Here is a 26,476-nt window from a genome sequence, read left to right as displayed (position 1 = left end):
GGTTAACAATAAAAGAAGGGTAATGATAGATCTGTGAGTAAACATTTCAAAGTATGTGCAAATATAGCTCATGAAATAGGTGTGCTAGGCAGGGCCTCTGGTGTGTTTCTATGTCAGACTCATTAATGGAAGTCATTTAGAACCATAATTGGTGTCATTTGGATGATGAAACTTTGGGCAACGGATTGACTGTTATATAATGAGAAAGCGATGCCTCGCGAAGGGGATTGTGTTGGGATCTGTCAGATGCAGGGCTGAAGCCAGTTCAGAACAGTTATGAGATTCTCAGGGTGTCGGTGATCTTCTAAATCAGTAGGACTGTGGCAGGGGGGAGCAGAGAGCCACAGGGTAGAGGTGATTGAAGTGGATGTGCGCCAAAGTGCGCATGTGTATGTAAGTGTGTACAAGCCTGCGCACAGTCCATGAAAAAGCCTTGCACTGAATGCAGAAGCATTGACCGCATTGATGTATAGCTGTGAATAAACAGCAGAAGGGCATGGGCTATTTGAAATCAAACAGCAGCTGTTTGAAAGAGGAAGAGGGAGAGATTGTGGGGGGAGGCGTTGGTTTGTGGCTGAAGGCTGATGCCAGATTTTGGTCTGAGAAATATTAGTGGTCACAACTCTGAGTGTATCAGAGGCAACCAGGCAGCTGCAGGCACAAGAGGCACATCTTACATTTACCTGAGAAATGGCTAAAAGCATTTTTCATAAAGTTTTCTCATTTAAATAAGGACCACCCATCCCCCAACTGCTATTTCCTTTTTTACAGTTATGTGTCTAACATTGTAGCATTGTAGTGCCGTTGGTTGCCTGCATCCCATTAAGTAAATCTCAGAGATTGCGGTCTGCTGAACATTTAAATTAATCTCCAGACCCACGTGTGCATAAATACATATGCATATTTTAATGTTTGAATGCCAATCTAACAATCAGCATATTTGTCTATTCAAGAGAGCCATCTCCATGAATTACAGCTGTGAAGATTTTCATTGCAGGGTTCTCTGCTTTTGCCACTGAATTATTTAGCATAATTTGTACCTCGTCTCTGACTACACTTAAGATGTGTTAATAACCCCTAATTACGGTTTGGAATTTATAAGGTGCACTGAGAAGGGTTTTTTTTTTTTTTTAAATTTATATATATATTTTTTTTCGCATTCTAAGTTTCCTTAATTAGACACTTATTCAAATAGATTTCAATCAAGTGGAGCATATGCTGATGTTATCGCTCTCGCTGAAGGTCGACGCAGCACGGCCACTTGCGGTGGCCTTGATTAAATCATTCTCGGTGTTAGATCCGGTGGCGTCTCTCCGGCAGGCAGACACCAAGGGGAGGGGGGCTGTCTTTTTTTTTTTTTTTTGTAATTTGTTCCTCTGTGCTGGGGCCTTACACGAAATCACCGCGGATTCCACGGCTCCCAGAGGCGGCCCGACCCTGATTACCTGGGAGAAAGTTATCTCGGCTGCGGAAATCGCTGCGAGAATGCGGAACGCTCCAACCAGTCTCTGAATTCGTCCGAAGTCATTTTAGGCCACAGCGGGCCTGTCCTCCCGGTCCCTTTCACTCTATAAATAGAGGGGCTTTTTTACTCCCTCGCTCCCCTCTGCACACATCCTTGTCTTTGGTCATTTCTCGCCTCAATCTCTTCAGTTCTCTCTCCTCTTCCCTGCCCCCCCCCCCCCCCCCCCCCCTTCTATTCCACACCCTCAAGTGATACAGACTTCTATTGCTTTGCTAATCTCTCCTCTCTCATACTACACAACCATTTCCTTCCATTCTCTCATTGTCTTTCATTGTCAGCGTGTTCATTTCAGTTGCACGTACTCACTCCGAGTCCTTTGTACTTGCTGTTATTTATCTTTAGATTTTTCATTTCCTTCTGTACTTACTGTGATCACATTCTGCTGGCAGGCCGGATCTTCTCATCAGTCTTTTATTTGCAAATCCTCAGAAATATTGCTCCCTTTTTGTACGTGTTTCACAAATCAATATTCGACTCCAGCAGTTAGCTTGTGCTGCCTTTGCATTGTGTCTCCATTGTGTGTGCTGTTACATCCTTAACTGGTCATTACATTGGTCATTGCATTAACTTATACATTTCTTAATTGTGTTAATCATGGAAGGCGTAGCAGCTCCCAGCTCCTTTGTTTTTGTAATGTTCAGTCAGCTACAGTAGGATACTGAGGAGGTACTGGATGTATAGAAATGAGTAATGGTTTCCAATTCACACTGTCCTCTGGTTTACTTTGCTCAGGGCCTGATGCTGCTTGGTTTGACCCTATACAGCCTTTATTTGGAGCACATAAAGGGGTACCAACAATGGGGCTGTCTTATTAAAATATACCAGTACTTCGGCCTACTGTTATGTTAATATTGTTTGGGGGGGGGGGGGGGTATGAAGTGCACTTTGAATAGATGTGCCAAGTGCACATAAAATAACAACTGCCCCTCTCATGGTGATTAGTTATCATTAAGTCTTGGCAAGTCTAACTGCAAACAGATTTCTCTCTGTCAGGGGCCCATATGCATGGAAGGTTTACATTACATTATTGTCACTATTGTCATTTAGTGTAGCAAGAGCAACTTCAGAGCAAATTAAATAGGTTTTAATTTTTACAGGTTATCCATTTATACAGCTGGACTTTTACTGAGTCAATTCTAGGTTAAGTAACTTGCCCAAGGGTACAGCAGCAGTGCCCCAGTGGGGAATCGAACCAGCAACCTTTTTATTACAAGCCCTACTCCTTACCACTATTCTACACTCTGCCACTTTTTGAAGTTTAACTTCAAAATCCTGTTCACATATCTGTTACATGATATTGCATTTGCTTAGCGTATTCTCTTATCCAGAGTGACTTATAAGTGGTGTACAAGTTTTTCATGTCATCCATTTATACAGTTGGGTAATTAATGTTGTCTTCAATTAAAAAAAATCTCAGGTCAGACTGCCACGCGGGCAGGAAGTATGTGCCTTGTAAATCCACCACTGAGCCCTCTGCCTCTCCGTGACGCAAACGCGGAGTCTCCGCAACGCGGCGTTTGATGTTTTAATATGCTTAAATAGGAAGACAGTTGTTATTCGGAGCATCTGCTGGCGTGATTATCTAAACCGTAATCCACTTTATGGCATTGTTAGTTGCTGCTTGATGCGGTGTACAGAACTGCTCTTTCTTTTTTATGGGAAACAAGTGGAAGAAACAAGATAAAGTGAGTCAGCAGCATTGTTAAACTGCTTATTAAAGACTCCTCAGCTTGACGGTGGATTTCAGACAAAGTAAATATCATAATTCTGTACAAGAAAATAATGGAAATCCAGTGTGGGTGTTCTGCAGCGGCTCTGTGCTGTTCCTTGGGAGTAGACACACTCTTAATGCCTTTGGAAAGGCGTGGAGCAGCTGCTGGCCCTGTGACACATGCATTACTGTGTAAATTTGGAAATGCTATTAATTATAATAGCTACAAGTTGGCAGATTTTCAAAGGAAAATAGGTGGAGGATATTTACCAAGTAAATATGCGATAAAAACAGAACAGATATTTGTGTTGAGGAGCCTTAATATGCTGTCTTCACATCGCCATATCCTGCACCAGCCTTGACATTGTGGTACCCGCAAGCAGGCTGCAGGTGTGGGCCTACAAACCCCTCATACGCATTAGCGAACACATGGCCACAGCATGCATTAAGACTGGGAGAAAAGCTTTGATTATTGAGGATAGGCTATTCACATAATGTCAGGTGTTGTGTAGACCAAATGATTTTTGCTCAGAGTGCTCAGGGATGGATTTCCTGCGTGATTGCTGTGCTGTTGTCAGCACCTGTGGTTTGCTGCTGTGTCGATCAGCTGTTCATATTGACAAAGTGTTAAAAAAGACAATGATAATGAAGTGTATATCGATTAAGCTGAACAAAATATGAGTTTTGCATGTTTACCAATTGATTGATTTTCCCCTAAACACTGTTTTTGCTCTCTGTATTATTTTTGTGATCAGTTACTCAGGCATATTTAAAACACACACACACACACATATACACATGTATACTGTACATATAAATATATGCATTAGGTCTTAAACAATTTAAATAGCATTCAAGAAAATCAATTATGTTTCAGCCTCTGGAAGGTGCTTTCAGGTGTCTTGACTTGGAGGTAATCCTGTAAAAGTATATAGAAGTCATCTATTCATACAGAAGAGCACAAACACACACACACACACACACACACACAACATTAAAGCAAATAACATTTGCAGATTGTCATTTAAACACAGCTATTGCTCCAGGGGGATGTGTTGCATCTGTAATTTAGATAAATGGGCATTCAGACAGCATAATGGCAGTATTTAATGGAAAATAGATAATATTCCTTAATCTATAATAGTAGCCCAACTAAAGGCACCCATTATGAGATCACTAGGTCATGAAGCCACAAATGCTTAGTTGCTTGTTTTCATGTCCCTGGACCACACATTAATGATTTATAATAATGTGTGAGGTTGTGTGTCTTATGTTTGAGAGAAAAAGTGTGTGTGTGTGTGTGTGTGTGTGTGTGTGTGTGTGTGTGTGTGTGTGTGAGAGAGAGAGATTGCATGTGTGTCTTTCTGCGTGTTTGAAAGGAAAATTGCAAGTGTGAGTGAGTGAGTGTGTGTGTGTGCGTGCGTGCGTGTACGCGTGCGTGCGTGCGTGCGTGTACGCGTGCGCATATGCGTGTGTCTGTGTGTGACTGCTCAGCCTTCACCTGCTCAGATTGCTATCCGATACCAAATGACCTAATGGCGTAGCACGGCTGTTCACAGTTTGCAGCACAGTACCTGCACTTGCCAAGCTGTCGGGTCAGCTTTAAATCACGGTCTCTCTTGCACTTTCATGCGGTATCCTTGCAGTCCCCTTGAACGCATTCAGTGGCAGGTTCGACCACAATGAGCTCCCCAAAGCATTCTCTCTCTCCTCAGTGCGTAAATTGCATGGCTTCCGGGAACACCGCTGCAAGAATCGCTTGGATCTAGCCGCACGCTGACTTACAGCTGTCTAACTGCTGTAAATAACCTCTCCTATCAAACAAGTGCAGTTGTAAAGGTCACTTTTGCTTTATTGCTGACTGATCGTGGCCTATTTATACATAACTCAGTTGTGATGGAGAACTTTGCTGAAGACACTGTAGTTCTGGTATCTCTGGTTCTACTTTGCAGTGTGTTTGCCCTGAATATTGCGAATAATCTTTTTTTAATGGAATTGTGACATGGAAATGGAAATGTAACATATATTTTTTACATATATATTTGTACATATATTTTGTTTTTCTTCTTTTTTTAAAGAATAAGCTCCATTCTTTTTAACAGTACTAGCAAGTAGTGCCCCTGCATGTCTTCAGAGAGGTAAATCAAGCCAGCAATGCTCATCTCACTGTAAATTGAAAAGCTGGAACAGTATAGCCTTTAATTACAAGCTCATTCGTAATGATGAGAGTAATTACGGCCTTGCCTGGTCTCTCCAGGATGTAGTGGGGTGTAATGAACTTCCAGCCCACATCCCTCAGAGGCCAATTAGAGCTTTTTCCCCCCTCATTCCTCCGAGACCTGTGGGGAGTCACCTCAGAGCGGCGGGGACTGCCCTCTCCTCGGTGTCGTCACCGGAATGACAATCGGTTGGTTGGGGCCGATTCAGACACGGGCTCTCCTAGCATCACTCTAATGCTGTACGATTTCAAACGAGAGGGGCTTACCTCCTCAGGGCTCTTTGTTTTAGTCCCATAGCGAGGGTCTGACCAGTTCCTCTAAAGCCAGATGGTCAGGACTTCAGTCTTCTACTGAGATGATCTGGGTTATTTGGCAGCCTGCATATCTAGGGTCCATAGCTGTAGGGTATATTTGCCTGGCAGGTTCTGTTATGCAGCAGTCCTTGATGATTTGCAGTTTTTTTGTTTTACATGTAGTGTTCAGTATCTCAGTTGCACAGCTGTGTCTTTTTATTTTTGTTGTTGAGGTGAAGAACCTTGCTGAAGGATAAAATGGCTGTATCCCCCCTGGGATTTGAACTCGTAACCTTCAGAGTCCAGAGCTGTTCTTGAATGTGACTGCGCTCATTGAAAATATGAATTTAACCTGTAACATTAGATAAAACATGTACATTTGGTTGGATGGGGAAGTCGTACATTTTGGACAAAACTAGGTGGAAAAAATGTTGCTGCACTTTATTTTTTTGTGCCCAAAAGGGCAAATCCTTTATGTGGTTGCCATAAATGTCAAGACATATCTGTGCCAGTCAAAGTGATGGCGGCCCAAAGCTGGGTTGCGTTTGAGAATTTAAGACACGTGCGGCACCTTTCTGGAGATTTGGCGTAAAACAGAAGAGGCTCTTTTTTGAGAACTGCTTTCCAAAGGCATTGGCTTATAGTTCACCAAGTTATAAGTGTAATAAAACTGAGAATTTAAAGGTCGTTGGAGAACCTGCTGCAAAAAAAAACTAACTGTCAAAAAGGATCTCTTTACAAAATGTTGTGTAATGTCACATAGCGAAGAGAATCGGCCTGCTCTGAGGCCACAAATCTGACATAGTGTGCAATAGTGTGGACTGCAATAGTGTTGCAATTCAGTAATTAAAATACAGTACTTCTGCTTGTCTGGCAGGTCTTCGTGCGTTTGGTCATAACAGAAGAATTAATTTGCTTCAGAATTGTTTTCCTGTATATTCAGCAGCTTGGAGTACTGTGGGTCTCATAATTTTGTTTAGAGCATTATCAAAAGAGCTGTACCACAGGGAGATGAATCATACACATTTTTCTGGACTAACGCAGAGCACTCTCAGTGCTTGTGAGTGTGTTTTTCTCATGGAGACTCTTCGTAATGTTGAACAGTTACAGTTTCTTTGAAATTCGTGGTTGGCAGTAGTCCAGGAATTGGTTGCATTTTTTAAGGAGAGTTTTCAGGGGGTTCATTTACTGTAAAAGAGGATGCTTTTACAGTTTTAGCGCAGTGTAGTTTTGCTGAAATACCTCAGTGAACACTTTTTGATGTTGCAGTCTTTCAGTTTGAGGAACAACACAGTGACTGTTGGTGATGAATATAACTCTGGTTTAACTGAATGACCTTATAGAGTTTAGTGAACGCTTCCTTGCCACTAAACATCTGGCCTTTCAGTATCGGTCCATTCTCTCGGTAATAATGAAAGAAAACACAGGTCCTGTGTAAAACCATGGGTGGTAGGGGTGACACGTGGCATTGATCCACCCTTTCTCAATCACTTCAATGTTTAGGCACTGTAGTTTTGGAACAATATTGTGTGCTGTAAATATGGGTGAATTTTGATTTATAGACTACAGCTTATTTTCGGTCAGTCATGATAAAATAGTTATCCCTCTATGGAAACCCTCTAAAAGGGTTGCCTGTTTAATTGTCTGACAATTCCTGTTTATTGAGCCAAGTGAATACCTTTCTCGGGCTCTGGTAGTGTCTGTAGCCGGAAACGGTTGGTGGATGGCAGTACTCCTGGGTCAGGGTTAAGCAGATGGGGCATTACACACGGGGGCCCCGATGTCCTGATAAAACCGATGCAAACTGATAAAACGTTACCTTCTTTGATTATGTCATTTTGTAACACAAGCTTGACATTTCTGCCTCTCTGAGGAAAGGGAGAGAGAAAGATGGAGATAAGTGATGACTTTGAAATCTCTGTGGATGTACAGCTCTGCAGAGCATTCACCACCAGTCATTGTCACAACCACTTTTCTAAATGAAACACCTGTGAATCTTAACAGCGGGTGGCTCTGCTGTGGCATTTTGAACTGAAATCAAGCACAAAGGCATGCGATATGTCAGAGATTCTCCACACACCATCTTAAGAGCAAGCTGTGGGTGCCTTGTGTTGAGATTAATACTGCCTCCCTCAGAACACATTGTATGTGTCCTACATTGTTGTGATAATACCGCATTCTTCACAATGCATTACATTACATTACATTACATTAATTTAGCAGATGCTCTTACATTCTCTTTAGGTCTTATGTTCTCACATTGTGTCCTAGATTATAGCAGTAAAGCCACATTGTTCTTCAGGACACAGCTGATATGCATTATGGGATTGTTAATGCAAAATGCTCTGCAGAGAGACTGTTGCAATGCAAATACTGTTTCCGGCCCTTTAACCATTGAGATGAGTAATTACTGACTGTAATTACCAGACTCTAAATTCACACTTTTATGAAATACATTCACATACGGTATGCATTTTTATGTCCTTATCAAGCAAGGACACATTTGGAAAGGGGAAGATCGCAACCTAATAATAAGTCAATCAGACATCAGATCAGACGCATAGCATAAGCATAATCAAATTGAATAAACTGATCCGTTTATGGAGAGGTTGTGACTTTGCCTTATCTTCGAGCGCAGACGAAAGCGTGGCTATCCGCGCTAAATTGCAAATGGATCTTGCGATCATTATCCTGGATGCTCCCTGAACTCAATTAGAGAGGCACGATGACGCTGATAGCCCTGTCATTAGCATTGCTGTCAGCCCGGTTCGCCCGAGAAGGATGATGCGGAGGGTTTATGTATGTAAGGCCCTGGAAGAGTTGGAGTGGCTGGGGGTAAACTGTGTGTTCTCTTCCATCTCCTTTGGTGACGTGTACAAGTGAGCCCATCGATCAGCAATAATGGGGGGAATACTCCGACTATGACAATTTGATGGAGTGTATTTATCATAATGATGTTGGATAATATTGCGTATGTTTCGTCAACTTTAATTTATGGCAAGGGTCTTATATCTGCTGATGTGAAAGGATATGCATAAAATAAGGGGAAATGTACTCTCACATGAATAAGTGGGAAAACGGGTATAAAAAAGTACATGCAAAAAGCACATGCAAAAAATGTGTGTCTCACAATTATGGCTGTAAATTGTGCTTCCCAGGCAGGTCTGAGTGCATTCCTTGGGGATACATTGCACTTGATGAAATATTCTCCTTTTCTTCTCTGCACCAAGAAACAGTAGAAATGTCACCAAGCTTAAGCCACGACATTCTCTCCAAATGAGTGTTTTTGGTTCAATGTTTAGTTCTCGCCGCTGTAACTTGAACTGTGAGTCTGAACTTGTTGGTAGTCATTCTTAGTGTCTTTATAGCACAGCCTTTGGAACCAGAATGAAAAACAAAACAAGAACATGCTCTGACATCAGTTTGGAAGCTAATTGTCAGTAATTACGCTAGCTGATTAAAACTTTAATAAAGCCTTGTAGTACGGTGTCTGAAGTGCTTTAATTTGATTAAGCGGCAGTTTGTCAGTAATTCTTCCTGTCATTGGGTTCACTCTCCGGTTTTTTTGGCTTTAGTCTCCCAGCTTTGTAATTAAATCCCATCACAAATGCTGGATAGTACCTTCCCCTTGGCATTTATTTTTCTCTTTTCATGGTGGTAGGTAAAGAAACTGTATGTGGATTTGTCCTTTTCTGTTATCCTCAGAAATATGTGTAATACTCATAATCGTTATGAGGAAAATGCCATACGTGCTTTTATTGTGGCTCTGTTGTTGACACCTATTCATTATTCATGCTTATTTTTATAATAGTAATAAAATTCTAGTAATTTATCATAGTATTATTGTATTTATTACTATATAATTTTTATTATGGAGTCCTGTTTGTAGCCATTTTAATAGATTGTTTCACTTGCCTTATTGTCACCATTTTTTTTTACTACTGATAATTAATATACAGTACAAGTTCTGGTTAAGGAGACTGTGACTGTACTCAAACCCACATTGTGATGCACACGCTTACGCGCTCACGCACATGCATTCGTATGTGAGATCTATATCTCTTTTGAGTTCCATCTAAGTTCTGAAATCTAGGGTTAGGGTCCTCTGAGGCGAGGGATGATTCTCGTGGTCGTTCTGAGGACGCTGTTCTCTCACAGTCTGCCTCAGCAGTGTCTGCTGGAGTCAGTGCCATGGGCCATGGAAGGCCCATCACTTTTTAAGCCTTGCTTTGCTTTAAGTAGCGCAGAAGCTATCTGGTAATGTATGTCAGTGCTTTATTCCATGTTTTATTCTGCCAGTTCAGTAGTTTTTAGAGTTTTAGAGCTCTCGTAATGCTATTCCTTTATTGCTGAGTCCACAGGCTTGTGTACATGTGAAAAGGGGAAGGTGATGGACTTCACATCAGTACGGGGAAAGAATCTCTTAATACTGAGGCAGCTACAGAGGCCTTGCCCTGATCACAAAAAGCTCGGCACTATCTCCCTATGACTTTAAATCCAGTGCTGTAAGCCTCATCTTACAACCGACCCTACTTAACCACAATCCCGCCTTGTGTGGAAGTGGCAAACTCATTTATCACCCGCTAGACTCGGTTCAGAAAGAGTGAATTACTGTAGATGCATGGCGGGAAATTGGATTGAACGCAGCATTATAAAGTCAAGCTCCTCTGGTTCCCCTAACCAAGTCGATCCTCTTTCCGAGGCCTAGCGGCACATCACGCGGTGAGAAGCCCCTGCAGGGTCTCTTACCTAGTCACCGGCCACTGTGCATCTGTGGTGCGCAGGATGCCTGAGAGACATTGGAGAGCGGTGCTTTGACGGGGTACGCGGCTGCTCCTCTCTGGAACTCCGTGGCATTGATCCAGGGAGACGCACCAGGCCAGGCTGTCTGTTCTCCTGTCATTGCTGCTGTTGGCTCTATGAGGAGGCCGTTAGAGGGGACAGGCTGCCGCGGAAACCGTCACCGTGATGAGCGTGCCGCGGCCCGTCCACCAGCAGGACTGAAGCACGTTCGCTTTCACACTCGAGCACTCCACATCGCCCTGCTTCGTCAGCAGATTTGTGTCGTTATTCTACTGAGAACCGTGGTGGAGTGCGCACTAGCTGTGCATTTAGTCTAGTGGGTCTGAACTTCAAGCAAAGTCACACTCATTTAAAAAGAGGTGGAAATCATATAGTAGGACCGGGTATTAATAACCCGTTGAGACTCGTATTAAGTAATTTTGTGTCATATAAAAGCTCTTAGTTTTAAATATTTTTCCTAAGTGTTCAGTAGACAGGGTTATTAGGGAGCAGCTGCACTGGATTTGCCCTTTCTCATACCCAGTCAAAACTGCTATGTGAGATAGATGTGAGATAGCGGAGATTGATGATGTCTGTATCCCTCAAGTAACCAGATCTTTGCCATCTGTGGGCAAGAAGTGGTGTGCTTTGGAAGTGGTGTGCTTTGCCATCTGTGGGCAAGAAGTGGTGTGCTTGTAATGGTGGAAAATAAGGCAAATCAGTGAACTATCAGTTCACCTGCTGATATGTAATTTGAAGTTGTAAATACGGTAAAAAATTTGTAACAGAAGTTGCAGACTTTATGACTTTCGACCTTTGACTCTCGACCTTTGTTTTATTCCCGTTTCTATCATGAAAAGGGCAACACAGGTGAATGCAGGAGGTGAGTGGATATCACAACACTTAAAAGACAGACGCCTCAAGGCAGGAGTCTGTATACAGCGCTAACACAGTGCAGATGGCTTTTTTTATATCCCATTCTATCCTGTTCTATTTTTTATATCCCCCAAAGTTGGTTTAAAGTGGGTGTTCGTCCGCTTTCAGGGAACCGGAGTGTGTTGGTATTTCCCCAGGGAACGAATGGCCACTGGACGCTGGTACAGTTTACCATTAGCTGTGCATTTAGCTCTGCGTTCATCGAAATTGCCGTGCTCCCTGAAGCACAAAATCGAATGGGGCTTTGGAGGTGGTGGTGGTGGGAGGGGTGGCGTTTGGGGGATTTGTAGGTTGAGGACAGCCAAACTGTTGGGCCTGTTTGCAGAATGTTGTAGGACATCAGGGAGTCAGGCTTTGGGGACTCTGGGAGCTGAGAGCAGGGGCACATTGATGTGTAATTGGTTGAGTAGAGGGATAAAGTTGACCTGCTGCTCTCATAGTAAAGTTATTGGGATTTAAAATGGAGAATGGGCTTGTTTAGTGTTCAGTTAACTTTATATATATAGATATAGCTGTGAGTAGTGATATAGCTGGTGGTAGCTCATTTCAAAATACTTAAGAACCGTGCCAATTGCCTTGCTTGTTAGGAAGCAAATTGCCATACAAAATTGAAACCCAGCCCTTTGTCTTTTTTAAGAAAAGGAAACCACAGAATCCCCCAGGCTTTACGGCAGAGGGAAATGACCAGTAGGCGGCATGGCTTTGGGCCTTGTGAGAAATGCTGAATCACCGGAGACTTCTCTGCAGGCTTGAGAGAATGTTGGCGTTCCGTAATAACTCCGCACTCTCCCCGAGAGCAGCGGTGAACCCCATTTTACCGTCAGTGTTAATCTGCGCTCCGCGACGTGGGAATTACCTGTCAGGGTTTCCCAGAGAAATCGCTGTCTGCTCACCTGCCATGTCAGATTATGTGTGCTTTATGTCTTAACATCTCCTCCTCCTCCTCTTCATGCCAGGCGCTTTCTGTGTTTTTTTTTCTTCTTCATCGTGGAAATTTGCGCAGTGGAAAGTCTCCAGAGAGGCAGGCTTTATACAGCACGTTCATTTCTGGAGTGAATGTGCGCTTCTCTGAATTACATGTATCCCCCCACCCCCTTAGAAAAGTTCAATTACCAGCCCTGAGGACATGTTTGAGAAAGTTGTTGAATGCAATATCAGTTCATCTGTAAAAAGCATTCATAAGATTGCATTAGCTGGTCTCTCAACATGACAGATTGCTGCCTGTGTGTTTTATCCACCACTGATTTGACATGTGCAAGTGTAGTGACAATGTTGAAAATGCTCCCTGTCATTTAAAGATGTTCTTTTGTCATAGATTTGTGCTGGTAGTTTCAGAGGATTCCTTCCTCAGAAATTTCCCACAGAATCCAGGGCCCAGATTTTAAATAGCTTCTACAGATAAAACATACACTAGTGGGAGTGTGGACTTACTGTCATACAGCCTAAAAAATAAAATAGATTCAGCTCTAACCCCATTTCTTCCTGCAACAATAGATAAAGGGGAAAAAAGTAATGAATAGTTATAATACCTATTATACCATTATCAGATACAGAAGCGTGAAACCATCCAGAGCTTTGCAGAGTATTACGCAAAAGAAAAGTTTTCTCACAGGGCAAGGTTTTGCTGTTGATCCACTGCTTTTGAAGAATGCATTTTTCCATTGGTTCTGGCTGTCCGGTGCAATGCTGCACAATGCACTAACCAAAACTCTGCTCTCTGCTTCTCTCTAATCATCTGTTACACCTGGACGTAGGTTGTCACTGGAGAGTGATAAAGTGTGCTCTCAATCTTTGATGTGGCCCAATCAAATACTTTTTTTTCCTTCAAATCTCTGAGTGAATGAAATCACATAAAGCCCACTCAGTCTGAGTGTGTGAAACATCCCTCTCCCATAACCAGTTTTTGGCCATTGTTTTCTTTCTTCCTTGTGTTGTCATCCACATGTTGAAGCATGATAGTTTCTGACGAATGCCACTTGTCTGAAAAATCACTTTTAAAGCAGCATGGTAGTCCAAGACAGCCATTAAAGTGACATATAGCTATAATGAATTATACAGGATTAAAAAAAACGCATACACAGTAATTTAGTCTGCAGTGCTGTACTGTTTGTTGTGGATGCGTTCCACTTGATTCCACAGCTAAGTGCCTGATGGATAGAACAGTCATTTGTAATAAGCCTATTAGTGTCAAAAAGGTGACATTCATTATTTGTTATGAATGTCTCTTGAAACCATTGATCACCAACATGTTGTCATAAGAAAATGTCTCATCTTTTTTTTTCCATTTCAGTTCGTAATGGATCTCACAAAATTATATTTCCACATTCTGGTGTCTTAGTTATTTGAAGCAGTTTTTTCATGCAAAGATATGCCATATAACTTTAAATCGTGATTTTTTTTTGAATATTGAATATATATTTTTTGAATATATGAATATTTTGAATAGGATGGACTTTTAATCTATGTCCCTTTGAAAGCACATTGTTAAGCAAACACTGTATCCCTGAGATTAATCTGTGTTTGCCATTGTGTTTTTTCCAGATCATGTTTTTGGCCATTCCGGCAACTGATCAGATCATTTCAATAGAAGTGTTATTTTGGAGCGGAAGGGTTTGTGAGGAGCTTCTCCTGAAATAAAACGAAAGCCCCTTAACTTATTGAAAAGTCTTTGCTGAGAGCAATCACTCAGCGACTAATAGGCCCCTCTCAGCTGAATTGTGGAAATCTGAAAGTTGAAATAAAAAGCAGTGACTCTGCATATGCCAAACGAGAGAGAGATTACACCGCTCTGCAGCCGCTTGTTGCTCATTGTATGTTTATCTCCCGTGAATACCATTTTAACCTTCTCTAAGACTGTGCGCTTGCAGCTTTAAGGCAATTAGGAAGGATAATAGACTAACACTCCTGATGAGACCCATGGAATTTGATAGAAGCATTTAAATGTAGGTCATTACATTTGAAATTAGACCCATTTTGGCATGGCTCTCTCAGCATACCTAGAACGTTGGATATATTCATGTCTGCTTGTGTGGTAGCTGACTGTGTAATTACAAAAGCTGACATACATAGGGCACTATTGTAACTTCTTGTCCCATACCCAGGCTTTCTTTAACACTGGTTAAGTTTAGATCTTCATATGATGCAGACACAGTCTTTCAGTTGTGCTGAAGCTTTTGCAGGGACAGCAGTGTAGCATGGTGGTAAGGAACAGGACTCATGACCAAAAGGTTGCCCTTTGATTCTCCACTGGGGCACTGCTGTTGTACCCTTGAATTGCCTCAGTAAATTTTCAGCCGTATAAATGGCTAACATGTAAAAAGTTGTAACCCATGCAAGTCACTCTGGATAAGAGCGTCTGCTAAATGCCAATAATGTAATGTAATGCTTTTTGTATGATTCATTATGGGAATCACAGCAAGACCTTCCGCTGAAGTGACGCCTGTCAGGGTATACAGTAATGTCAGAGCAGCAGCATTCCCCTAACGGCTATGCGGGAGTCGTGGAATGGATTCTGCAATAACATCATTAAACACTTGGCAGTGAGGAAGTGGTGCAGAGTCCTTCTCTTATTTAAGGACTCAGGAGCTATGAAACCGCTCAGATGGCCTCTGTGGCCCATCACGCATCTCGGACAGTATGAACTTGGAGTGGCCAAAACTTTGCCTGTTGAAAAGGGGGGTTGGAATGCAGCCTGAACAATTTGATTCGACAAAGATGTGAAACGTGAGGACCTATGACGGTATTTAATGGGAAGACTGTCAGGTCGTGCAGTTCGGAACAAAAGGTTAATAACTTAAGTGGCGTGAAGCTTTTGAAGCTGCTCGCAGTCTAGGTCACTGCAACAGGTAACTTCATTTCCAGGACACCACCAAGGGAAACGGCATGCTCACCTTTATGTCGGAGTCAACATCATTGGTCAGCTGGACAGGAGTAGTCCACCTTCCTACAGGCTTGTAGGAACCAGCTAGCTTCCACCCGCTTTATCCTATCAGTTCCTGCTTTATCCTATCCTGACCCTACCAGAAATATCCCATTGCAGACTGGCCCTACTATATAAGAGTCAGTTGTTCTTTGTCATTTCAGTAGTGACATATTTTAACATAGGAAATGGTTGAAATACCTTTATCCCTCTCTCCCAGTCATGTTGGACCTCCTGCCCCAACCTGTCATACCTCAAAATTCATAGTATAGAGCAAGAAAAAGTCAGTTATACAATTTTTTGATTCTATATCAAGTATAAATGCTGCATAACTCATTTTAGCAGCCTCACTGATATTTCAAATGATTCTGTGTTGAATCCTGTTGATCCTCTGTTATGGCAATGTAGTCTTGAAAAGTTGTCATTTTCTTCTACATGATTATAGTTAAAGCAGCTACATTTGTATGTTGTATGTTAAAACAATTTTCATCACTGTTTTCTGCTGCTCTCATTGAGTAACAATGGAAATGAGCATTACTTTTACAGTCAAGGTATAAAATATTTTGTCTTTCCATTCAGTACTTCATGTCGATATATAATAAGTCACTGCTTCTGTATTTCAGAATCCCTTCTAATTAGCTGCATTTATTCTTAGTAACTTCATAACTTGAGTGTATTGTTATGTTTTTACCAAGTCACGCAGTTTCCCCTGTTAGCTAAGAAAAATAATTTATTAAAATATTTAACTTGTGAAAAATTAAGGAGTTAGCGTTTGCAGTGAAGCCCCAATGGCACCTATGGGGGGAGGAAAAAAAGTACTTTAAAAATGTCACCAACTCTTTTTAAGCCATTACCATTTCCCGAAGAGACACGACTTAAGAAACACGCAGGCAGCAGGCATTAAAATTTCAAACATCAGCGCAGAGGACCTGCAAGAGAACACAACGCCAGAGATTTAGAATGCAAATGACTGCCGTGGAGAGAGAGCCATTTAAACGAGCATGATTTTTTTGTTCTTTTTTTTTTTTTCTTTTGCTTCTCCGTTGTTGAAGTGAATGATTTGGCTGTGCGGATGAAAGAGGTTTTGGGACCCCCAGACGGTCTGACCCTGTCCCATGTGCCATCTCATAGATGTAGGAGTCCTGGTGCCCAAACGCCACCCAGGACAGAGGTCATTAATCTGATCTTGACTTGCTCGTCAAATTCAAGACTGGTCTTACCAAGGAGAGGAAATGTTTTTGGTACAAAAATACATTATATGCTTCATTCTAGGGTGTACCTTAAAAAAGTGCAATCACTGTGATACTCTTCCTTGTTAATTTTAATTGTCATTAACATCTAGACCCAGCATTCCCTTCCCCGATTATGAGCTTACTTATCATTGGTAGCCTCTTGCAGCTGAGCTTGAGGACGCTGATCCGTTCTGCCTTACCGGAAGAGGTGCAATACCTGTGTATTTACAGTATTTAATGTACCTGCACAGGTACAATCATGTACTTACATAGTAATACTGTCACTCTACACATTATGTATGTCATGCAAGTGTAATAACGTAAGCCACAAACAGGTTTAACAAATGTAATTACGATGTACCTATGTGTTTGTACCAAGCATGTGACAAGAAGGCACGGTGTAAATAGACAGGTATTTGGTCAAATGACTGTTGCCAGCACTGGGATGGCTTCTCTCCACCCACACTGCCCATGTCCCCCCGCCCCCCTCCCAGCCTCTGACTGGAGCTGCCGCCTCCTGTTTGACACTGTCATATCTGATCAAAGTCGGTCATCTCCCAGTACGTCCACATTAGTATTCTCCACAAAAATATACCGTGAGAGGGCGAGAGAGAGAAGGAGAGGAGGGGAAAAAAATCTATTGGAACACTCTGATGTGAGAAAATTGCTTTGAATTTCACGGATCAGCACACCGGTCAGAGTCGTATGATTGAACAAAAAAACTGCTCCGTGGAGAAAATAAATAAATGCAGATGTTAATAAATAGTGTGGAAACACAAAGCACTTGAGAGATATAAGCTAGGCCCGAACTCGCCATTTCTATTATTTTCCCAAGAACCTCAAATAGCAAGAGGCATGCTCCTTATTGTGAAGGTTGTATTCATCAGCTATAGTTAATTGCACTGATGATTTTATTTGGGGGGTGTTAATTAGCGCTGACCGGATGTTAAATGTCAGATCGCTGTAGAAGCTCTACCTAGTGTATCTGTCCGTGTCTCACTGTCCAGTGAGGCTGATGTTTACTGTATCAAAGAAGTTGTCTACATCTAATTGGTCTCCTCAGGGAACATGTTTTCAGCTTCATCGATTGGTCAGCCGAGGTATTGCAAGAGGAAATGCTTAGGGGAGGAAAATAACAGCACTGGAGCAATAAGCAGAAAGGGGGGGAAAAAAGCACAGGAGACGACCTCTAAAACCACTCTGCATCTCATTTCCTGCACACTGCCTGATACCTAATTCCTAATAGAAGGTTATACAGTGTACTCCCATGATGCACCAGCAATTGCAGTCCTTCAGCTCTTTCGGATTGCGCAATAAATTTGGCCATCTGGGGGATCACAAACTATGCGGTTCATCACTAATTCATTAAAATGAATTGACTCTCGCGGTGTTATTCACTGCCATTCCTGCAGCCTCGATATCCAAAGATACCATTTGGATATCCACTGTGATGGGAAAGCACCATGCAGCTGTAAGCTTGTTTGAGTGGGTGTGGCCAGCAGGGGGGGGGGGTCTGATTGGAGGATTCCAAAGGGTGGGGGCGGCTGGTGAAGTTGTGCAATCAGGTGGGCTGTCTGACCACAGCTGATCAGAGCTGACGTTTGGCTGTCTGATCCAAATGGAAAAAAAGAATGGGGAAAAAAATAAAAATATCCACTCAAATCCCAAGGACTTGAGAAGCTCACCAGACTAGAAAGGCCTCCCCTCGGTGGCTAATTCTGGTATCTCCATTCCTCAAGTCTGCCCTCTCACAGCCGGCGCGCCTCGAGTTCATCCACCTCCGTTTCGAACAAAATCATCCAAACAGAAGAGGGGGAAAAAAATAATACTTCTCCTTGCAAGTATTTCAGACAAACATTTGTACAGTTGGTACCCATAACATTCACTGCTGCTGATGTTATCCCAGTTTAACTTGTTCAGTGCTGCTGATTACATTAATTATTTTCATTACAACTGCAATTAAGTAGTGTGTGGAATTAATTTAATGTTTAAATTTTCATTTGCGGCCCGGTCAATCTTTGACAAAATGACGTGCTGTCAGCGGGCCTTCTTGCTCGCTTGACTCTTTTCAGCATCATCATCCCATCCCGTGGAAAGCCCTGGGTGTTAATCTTACTGCCCCTGCACACATAAAACATTTCTCCATCCCTGCTTTTTCAGTGTTCTGAAGGTTGAGCCGTGCCGATAGTAATCTGGGAGAACTTGTATTTACCTGAAGGAAGGAGAAGGTCTGAAAAATCGATACCCGTTCGAGGTCTCCTAAGTTAACCGGTAATAATAAACTGGAGTATTGCCAGTGGTCAGCTTCACATAACTTCAATTAGGTACAAAACATCTGCGGTCCCTCTTCATAAGAGAGGATTATTGTCCACTTAATCACATTTTCCGTGACAGCCGCCCGTTTCTCACTGCAGAAATGGATGACACCTTTCCTCCCCCAATCATAACGCTGCCAGCGCCACATTTGGCCCTCTCTTATTGACTGCTTTCTGCACCTTCCAGCTGCTGGTTTATTTTCAGCCAAGAGCTGGCCGTGTGTGTGTGTGTCCTGAGTGATGGCATCGAACATTGTAGGAGCCGAGACTACAGGAAGAGCCTCTGCTCCTCCCCATTGATTTGAGCCTAAAGAGGATGGGAGAAATATTCAGGGCGGCCGATTGTGCAGTGTCACTCTTCCTCCGTCAGCTACTTGTACACGGTTATGAATCTCTTCACGGCATTGAGGGCAAAGGCACACGGAGGCTGCAGACAGCCGCCATTGTGCATGTGTATAAATTGTTGATTCCGTATGAAGATGGAAATTGTGACTTTGACTGCAAGTCCCCCAGACGGAAGGCTTTTCACTTTAAACTCATGTTTAAAATCAAATCGCAGCTTCCCTGGCTGACAAGCGGCAACAAGCTCGCGAATGCCACCAGCTCGTATTTTTTTTGTCAGCAGATTTATTATTTAGGAGGCCCTACTTCAGATACATCTCTTCTTATGTTCTGTATGTCATGTTTAATATATAAATAGAGCAGGATTTAAATGAGCACTTGTTGATACTGGTACAGAATGCAGTAGTTTTTTTTTTTCTTCTAAAGGAATATGCATAAAGAGTAAATGGTCTGTCAGAATGAACTAAAGACTAGCACCACGGGGAGATTGATTGTCCCAGGGTTAGTAACCCGATGGTTGTGCTTTCAGGCCTCATAGCCATGCTCAGTGCCCTTTAGGAATATTTTCTTTATTTGTATTTATTTTCAAAGGTTATTTTCAAAGTTTGCTGGTTCCTTTTTACTAAAGACAGTGTGTGTGCGCATGTGCGTGCATGCGATATGCGCATATGCTTCTGATATTTTACCTCCTTACGTGGCTTTTTGCTCGTGTTGTACTCTGCCTCATTTGTAAGTTGCTTTGGATAGGAGTGTCTGCCAGATGAATAAATGTTAATGTTAAATATGCATATGTGTGTGTTTGTGCATATTATTTGTAAAACTGGAATTTGGGGGCCATCTGTAAATTGCTTTCTCTCCTCATGTCTACGAGTTGCACTCACAACTCACACTGTAGCGCCACGCCAGCAATCTGTACAGTGTTCTCTCTTTAGTTCCCGTAGGGGTCCTCACACTGACAGTCCACACTGCCCACCGCTAGCCCACATTTGAGATATGTTCGCCTCACTGCGACCTGTGTCACCCCGCTCCTGCGGCTGCCATTCAAAAACAGAAAGGGGGCCCTTGAATGTTTGAACCACATGACCTCAGATCCCCTGCGATCCCAGCGCAGCACCTCCCGCTGGAGGACCGATGGACGCCGGCCCCTCTCCTTCAGCTGTCCTTCATTGCCGGTCTCAGTGCGATTGGCTCGCTGTCTGAGTTAATGCAGGGTGGTGTCCGCCGGGGCTGAGAGTACGTTAATGTCCTGCCGTGCGCAGGTTCTCGTATGATTTATGGCCATCCTGTTCACCAAACAGAATGGGGAGCCACGTTTTGGGGCGAGCGCCGCAATAAGGCCCATTAAGGAAGCACACTTCGGAATTAATGAAGGGACTTTCGTACCTGCTTTAATCTGTCTCCTGAAGCCTCTTTTCTCACCCACCTCCTTGACTTGGGTTTTGTCCTCCCATCTTTCTTTCTCTCTCACTCCCAAAAAAAGTGAAACGGCAGCTGTGGACCCATGGTGACTGAGTACTGTGGAGGTGCTGGTGGTGTTTCTCTGTGTCATGGAGACCCTGGTGAAACAGCAGAATATCCTGTGACTGAGTGCTGTGGAAATGTTGGTGTGGTTTTCCTGTGTTAGTGAGGACTCTGTTGACATTCTTGACATCGTTCGTTTCTCCGTCTCACATAGCCATTCAAGTCATATCACGGAGAGCCAGGCAGGGGACAGGCCTGATTGATGGGTTCTCAAATTTGTTTGCATGCTAATGTCTTAATGCTTTTACAGCAAGCTTTGTGACAGTGTGCTGCCAATGCCCTGTAAAACACTTCACAGGCAGCTAATGAAATGTCAGTGTCAGATGCTAATCGCTTTCTCACGGATGCAAACCGCGGACACCCCAGAGGCATTGTTCACTTAGGATTGGCTGAGACGGTCTGCCACAGAGGAGCCAACACGTTTAACACCACCTCAAAGCATTTTGGAGTGACACTCCACTCAAAATAGATACTAATGAATTTCAACAATAGTATATGATATGTGATATAAATTAGGTTTATGTAATGTAATGCTTTCACATTTCAGTGCAGAGGGGAAAGGCAATGAGGCTTTTGTTTGTTTGTACATTTTGCTGCAGATTTGTAACTTGCAAATGCAGACACAAGCTTATCAATTGAGGATACGCTGTTGTCAGTTAAAAAATGTTACATTTTTCAATTAGGGGAAAAAAGACTGTAGACAGACATTCTGAAATGGACATGGCTTTGGTGTTTCTGTGGTCCTAGCTAGATGTCTCTCTCATTGCTAGCTGGGGAAGAACAACTAATAACAGCAAGCGTTTACTGCCGAAGTCCACAGTGACAACTCAGTAGAAAATAACAAAAGTAGCTATACCTGTCCCCGAAAAGGAGAAAAAATGCCTCTGCTGCCACCAGAAATGCTGTCTGTGTGTGTGCGTTGCACTACCTGGAGCACTAACACACTGGGAAGGGCTGTTGTTTAGTTGAGTACTGAGATTCATCAGTGCCAGGTTTGTCGGCCTCGCCCACCTCAGACACATCATACTCCCAATCACCTCTTTCATTATTTAGGAGCATTTCCTGAAACGGTAGTGTTTTAGCCATTGCTTTCACATTCTGGTTTTTCTATGGAAGGAATTAGACTCCAGCCACTCCAGCAAAGCAATGTAGCTTGTAGTCTACTGCTCAAAGACCAGTACAAATGTGCTTAGTACTTCCTGTCTGGTTGCATTCACTGTATGCAGTTTTGGTCAAATGAGGGGGACTTTCCAGAGGTCTAGATGCCTAAAAGTACTCAGTGTGAGTGATCTTTCTCCACAGGGGTTTGGTGTTGTCATGGTGAGACTTTTAGAAATGATAGTTCTGTGGTGGAAAATGAAAACATTTTAAAGTTGAACATCAAGTTACAATAGTGTACAAAAGTGTACAATAAACAATTTATTTGTTTATGTGAAAGCATAAACAAATAAAAGCTAATTATATATAAAAGATAATTATATATATAGAGGAGGCAACATTCAAGAGAGTAGCTTTAAGAATGAGGCATAATGTCGAGATTCACCCTGTAACCAAAAAAAGAACACCACGTTCAATAATATATATATTTTTTTTGCATCAATCCATATTTATACTTTTTGTGCTCTGTGGAAAATTTGATTTGGATGTCGTAATGCTCACTTTGAAAGCCGTTTAAGAGCATTTTAAAAACATTAACCTTGCGCAAGAAGGTCGTCGATGATGGGTGGATTAGAGGCGGCTGTGTTTACGGGGGTTTCTTGATTAAATGAATCTGGACTGAAAGGGAGTACCGGGGAATCCTTATGGATTATGAGGCGCGTACTGTACGTAATGGAGCTCTCAGATAATAGTCTCCAGGCAGACTTCTTCCAACAGCCATGGGGCCACTCATTTCTGACTAAATCTAGCAGGCTTTCCTGCTTCCTTTAAAGCTGAGGGTGATGGCAGGCTAGCATGCGGGTAAGGAGCAGGGCTCATAACCTAGAGGTTGCTGGATCAATTCCCTTGCGCGCTGCTGTTGAACCCTGAAGGTACCTAGCCCAGTAAATATCCAATCGTATACATGTAAAGCTGTTTTTACATGATAACACGTAAAAACTGTAACTTATGTTAGGCACTGTGGATAAGAGGATCTGCTAAATGACAATAATGTAATGTAAACCACTGTCTCCATCAGGACTGGAAAGGGCAATGAATAAATGCAATGAATGTTGGAATGAAGTGTTGAAGTGCTTTATAAGAATTAAAGCCTTTCTATACTGTAGCCCCTCTCATATGTGTGGCAACTGAGCACAAACGAGTATAAGCAGCAACATTTTGGTCCTTGTGTTTTAGTGGTAGTTGGGACTGTAGACAGAATTAACAACACTATCACAGGGATGGCCATCCGAGTCATGCTTTTCAAATATTAATACCTGATTTATGTATGATTTATGTTCTACTTAGAACCGTGAATTTTTTAGTATCCTTTCATATATTCATCTGTATGTGAGATATGATGTATGTTACTCTTGGTGTGAGGTGGGTGCGATGGAATGGCTGTTTTGCCTGGAGCACCCTCAGGTTTGAATTTTTTCCCCTCAAATCAAATCTATAGTCAATGCCAAGCTGCGGTGATGTTGAATGTCCTGCTTCTGATTACTCGTAAGTCTTATAAGTCCTAGTCCACATGCCACCCAGAGTGGATGGCAAAAGCTTCCTGCCGCTTGTATTGTAGATGAGTAACTTCCTTTGTATTTTAAGACTCCTTAGATCCTACATACAACTCGTCAAGCGCACTTGCTCAGTCCTGTTGTGACACTGTGCACTTAACTAGAGTGTGCTCATACTGTAGCAGCAGTAAATTGCAGTCAGTGGATATTAAAACAGCACTAAAGGCATGCTGCGCAGTAAAACAGAGTATGCAATTTAAAAAGTTAATTAACTACACATTGTAACGTTGCTCCTAGAACCAAAAAAAAGATATATTATGAGCAATGCACAGTATTAGTAAGCACACGCAAGCGGTATTCCTGTGAGCGAATAGAATGGGCCAATAACTCGGCATTTGCGAAGCCATGCCATCATTCATTTGCTTTTATTTCTAATCTGAGTAAGTGGTCTGGTCTCACTCCCTCTCCCTGATAATGTCTGTCTGCTCTCTGAGCGTTTAAGTTTATCATCTGTGTCTTATTTCAGCTCCCCATGTAGGTGAGCTATTTATTGCGAGCCTCGCATTACGGCAGGCGAGGGTCAATGGGGAAGAGGCATTACACATTGTTTCAAGGTTAATAACCTGTGTTTATTGCTTTCTGTTTCCAAATGAGTTGTAAGTGCTTCGCTGCAGTAACGATGTTGCCTCACTGGCGGAAAAAAAGAGATTTAGAAGGATGTTGTCGTGTAAACATCAGCGATATAATACGGGAACTCTAATACACAAGCATCGAAGGAATGTCCATGTATTAGTAAATGCATACAGCAAATACAGTTAGTGATTGGAATTTAATAAATGGCTTAACCTAGGAGTTTGTTGCAATGCCATAGCATAACTTACATGCTAAATTATGTTATAGACTGAATATTAAAGGTGCACCGAAGGTCTCCTGTGGATCCATTTGTTTGCGTCTAAAATTGATCTCCGAATCCATTTTAGTGCTCCGGCTTAGTGAGTTTGCCGATGAATGGCACTAATTAAAGTTGATTTCAGCAGGACCAAATGGTAATATGAGTCGTGATGCGTACACAGGCTTCATTTTCTGTGGCAGGAGATCACAGGAATTCAAAAAAAAAAAAAAAGGAAAGACGTCCTCATAATTCAAGTCCTATCAATGTCATGACGTCATATTCAAGTTCAAACGGGGGAAGAAGACAACAGAAAATGTTGAGAATATGTGTGAAGGAATTGGGACTATCTTTATTTGCAGGGAGTCATTACTGCTTATCTGATTAGTCGCTAATGAAGAGCTCTCTTGTCTTTCAGAGTCTTTCTGCGAGCTATTAATCAGTATGCAGCCGTGCTGAACAAGAAGTTCCTCGATCAGACCAACTTCGAGCTTCAAGTAAGTGACGGACCGTTGACTGACATCGGCAAACTCAAACTTGACAGTGGTCATCGATGTTTTCTTTTATGTCAACCCCTGAAATGAATCCGATAAGCATTTTAGGTTCAGTTCTGTCTGACCAGAAATATGAGGATGCTGAGTTCCTAGAATAGATATTTATATGTGAACATAAATTTTGTATTTTTATTATTTTTCATGAAATTTCAAATTAAAGTACTGGGAATCCAGAATCCAGTCAGCTGTTTAGCATACGTGTGTGTGTGTGTACGGTTGTGAATATATACAGTATGTGTACGGGAGATATTTATGGTTGGATTTGCTTCTTTTGATACAGTTTACTTCTTTTGATTATATAGTAAGTTAATACTTAGAATAGTCTAATGAAATAAAATGCCCTAATGCTTCTTTCATAGCCTTGGTGCAATCAAAGGTGTTTGTGACAAATCTCAGTTCATTCACTTGGTTACTGCTGATTCAAACACAAACCTGACTTTGAGAGAGGAATGCATTACTTTTACATTACATTACATTATTGGCATTTAGCAGGCGCTCTTATCCAGAGTGAATTGAACAGAGCGGGGAATCGAATCAGCAACCTTGTGGTGCTCTGGATAAGAGGCGCTCATATCCAGTGCAACTTTTAAACTCCAAAATTAAGCGCTACCCTTGTGCTTTCATTATATTTCCCTCAGTGAAATGGAAGGTGTGGTGGTCGGTGTGGATTAATTGCAGTAAGTTGCAGAGTGACACTTACCTGTACCTGAGAGCGTAGGCTTTGGCATTGACCAGCTCTGTCTCTGTCCCTCACAGCTGTGGAACAACTACTTCCACCTGGCAGTGGCTTTCCTCACCCAGGAGTCCCTCCAGCTGGAGAACTTCTCCAGCGACAAACGAGCCAAGATCTTCCACAAGTGAGTTGTTTTTTTACCTCGGGCGGGCACAAAAAGCGCGCCTCAGCCCTGGCGATACATGGAATCACACTCAATAATTCATAGCGTTGTGACTCAGTAGGAGTCCCCACTGGGGCCCGTGTTGGATGTGGGTCTCTGATTCACATGGCGACTGGCGTTCCTTCTAGCCACAGAGTGCTTGCTGTGGTCTCATTCCCCTGATCGTAGTGAAACCCAAGCTGCTGTTTTCAGTCGAATTGTTTAAGTGTCCCTGATTCCACACTGTGTTAATATTTATTACATCTCATTACAATGTGTTTTTTTTTTTATTATGTATTTGATTGGCAGACACTCTGACCGCTCCAGGCACCTGATATTGCTCCCAGTTTGACGCTGTGCACATTCTGTAACATATGTAGTTGAGTATGTATCTGAGTGCATTGCTCGAGGGTGGAAAAACAGGATTATTCATGAGATTCGATGCCACAACCTTCAGGGTGTAGAGATACATGCTTTTGCCTCTCGGTGGCATGCCCTGTGTGTCAGTCGCATCTGTAGACAACACATACGTTTGTGAGGGATGTGTGAAACAGGTAATCACCATGGAAACACCATGGAGGTTTTGTGAATACCATTGTCAATAAAGAACAGTTAGCATTCATCGCTAAAGCTCTTCTTTACACATTTGCTAGCATTTGACAATCAATGAAAAATGTCCTTTACAATTTAAAAGTATGGGTTGCCCACGCAT

At 42.4% G+C, this 26,476-nt stretch overlaps 1 protein-coding gene across 2 annotated transcripts in view; it reads left to right on the top strand.

The window, feature by feature from the left end:
* dock1 (dedicator of cytokinesis 1) overlaps positions 1-26,476 on the top strand; it is a 250,829-nt gene that overhangs the window by 159,311 nt on the left and 65,042 nt on the right. For both annotated transcript variants that reach the window (XM_036532118.1, XM_036532109.1), the window contains exons 30-31: positions 24,754-24,832; positions 25,646-25,746. In XM_036532118.1, the coding sequence (XP_036388011.1) occupies positions 24,754-24,832; positions 25,646-25,746 (180 nt within the window). The remainder of the gene's footprint in view (positions 1-24,753; positions 24,833-25,645; positions 25,747-26,476) is intronic.

This window comes from Megalops cyprinoides, chromosome 1 (assembly GCF_013368585.1).
Source record: "Megalops cyprinoides isolate fMegCyp1 chromosome 1, fMegCyp1.pri, whole genome shotgun sequence".
NCBI classification, from domain to species: domain Eukaryota; kingdom Metazoa; phylum Chordata; class Actinopteri; order Elopiformes; family Megalopidae; genus Megalops; species Megalops cyprinoides.
This window is presented reverse-complemented; position numbering and strand designations above follow the sequence as displayed.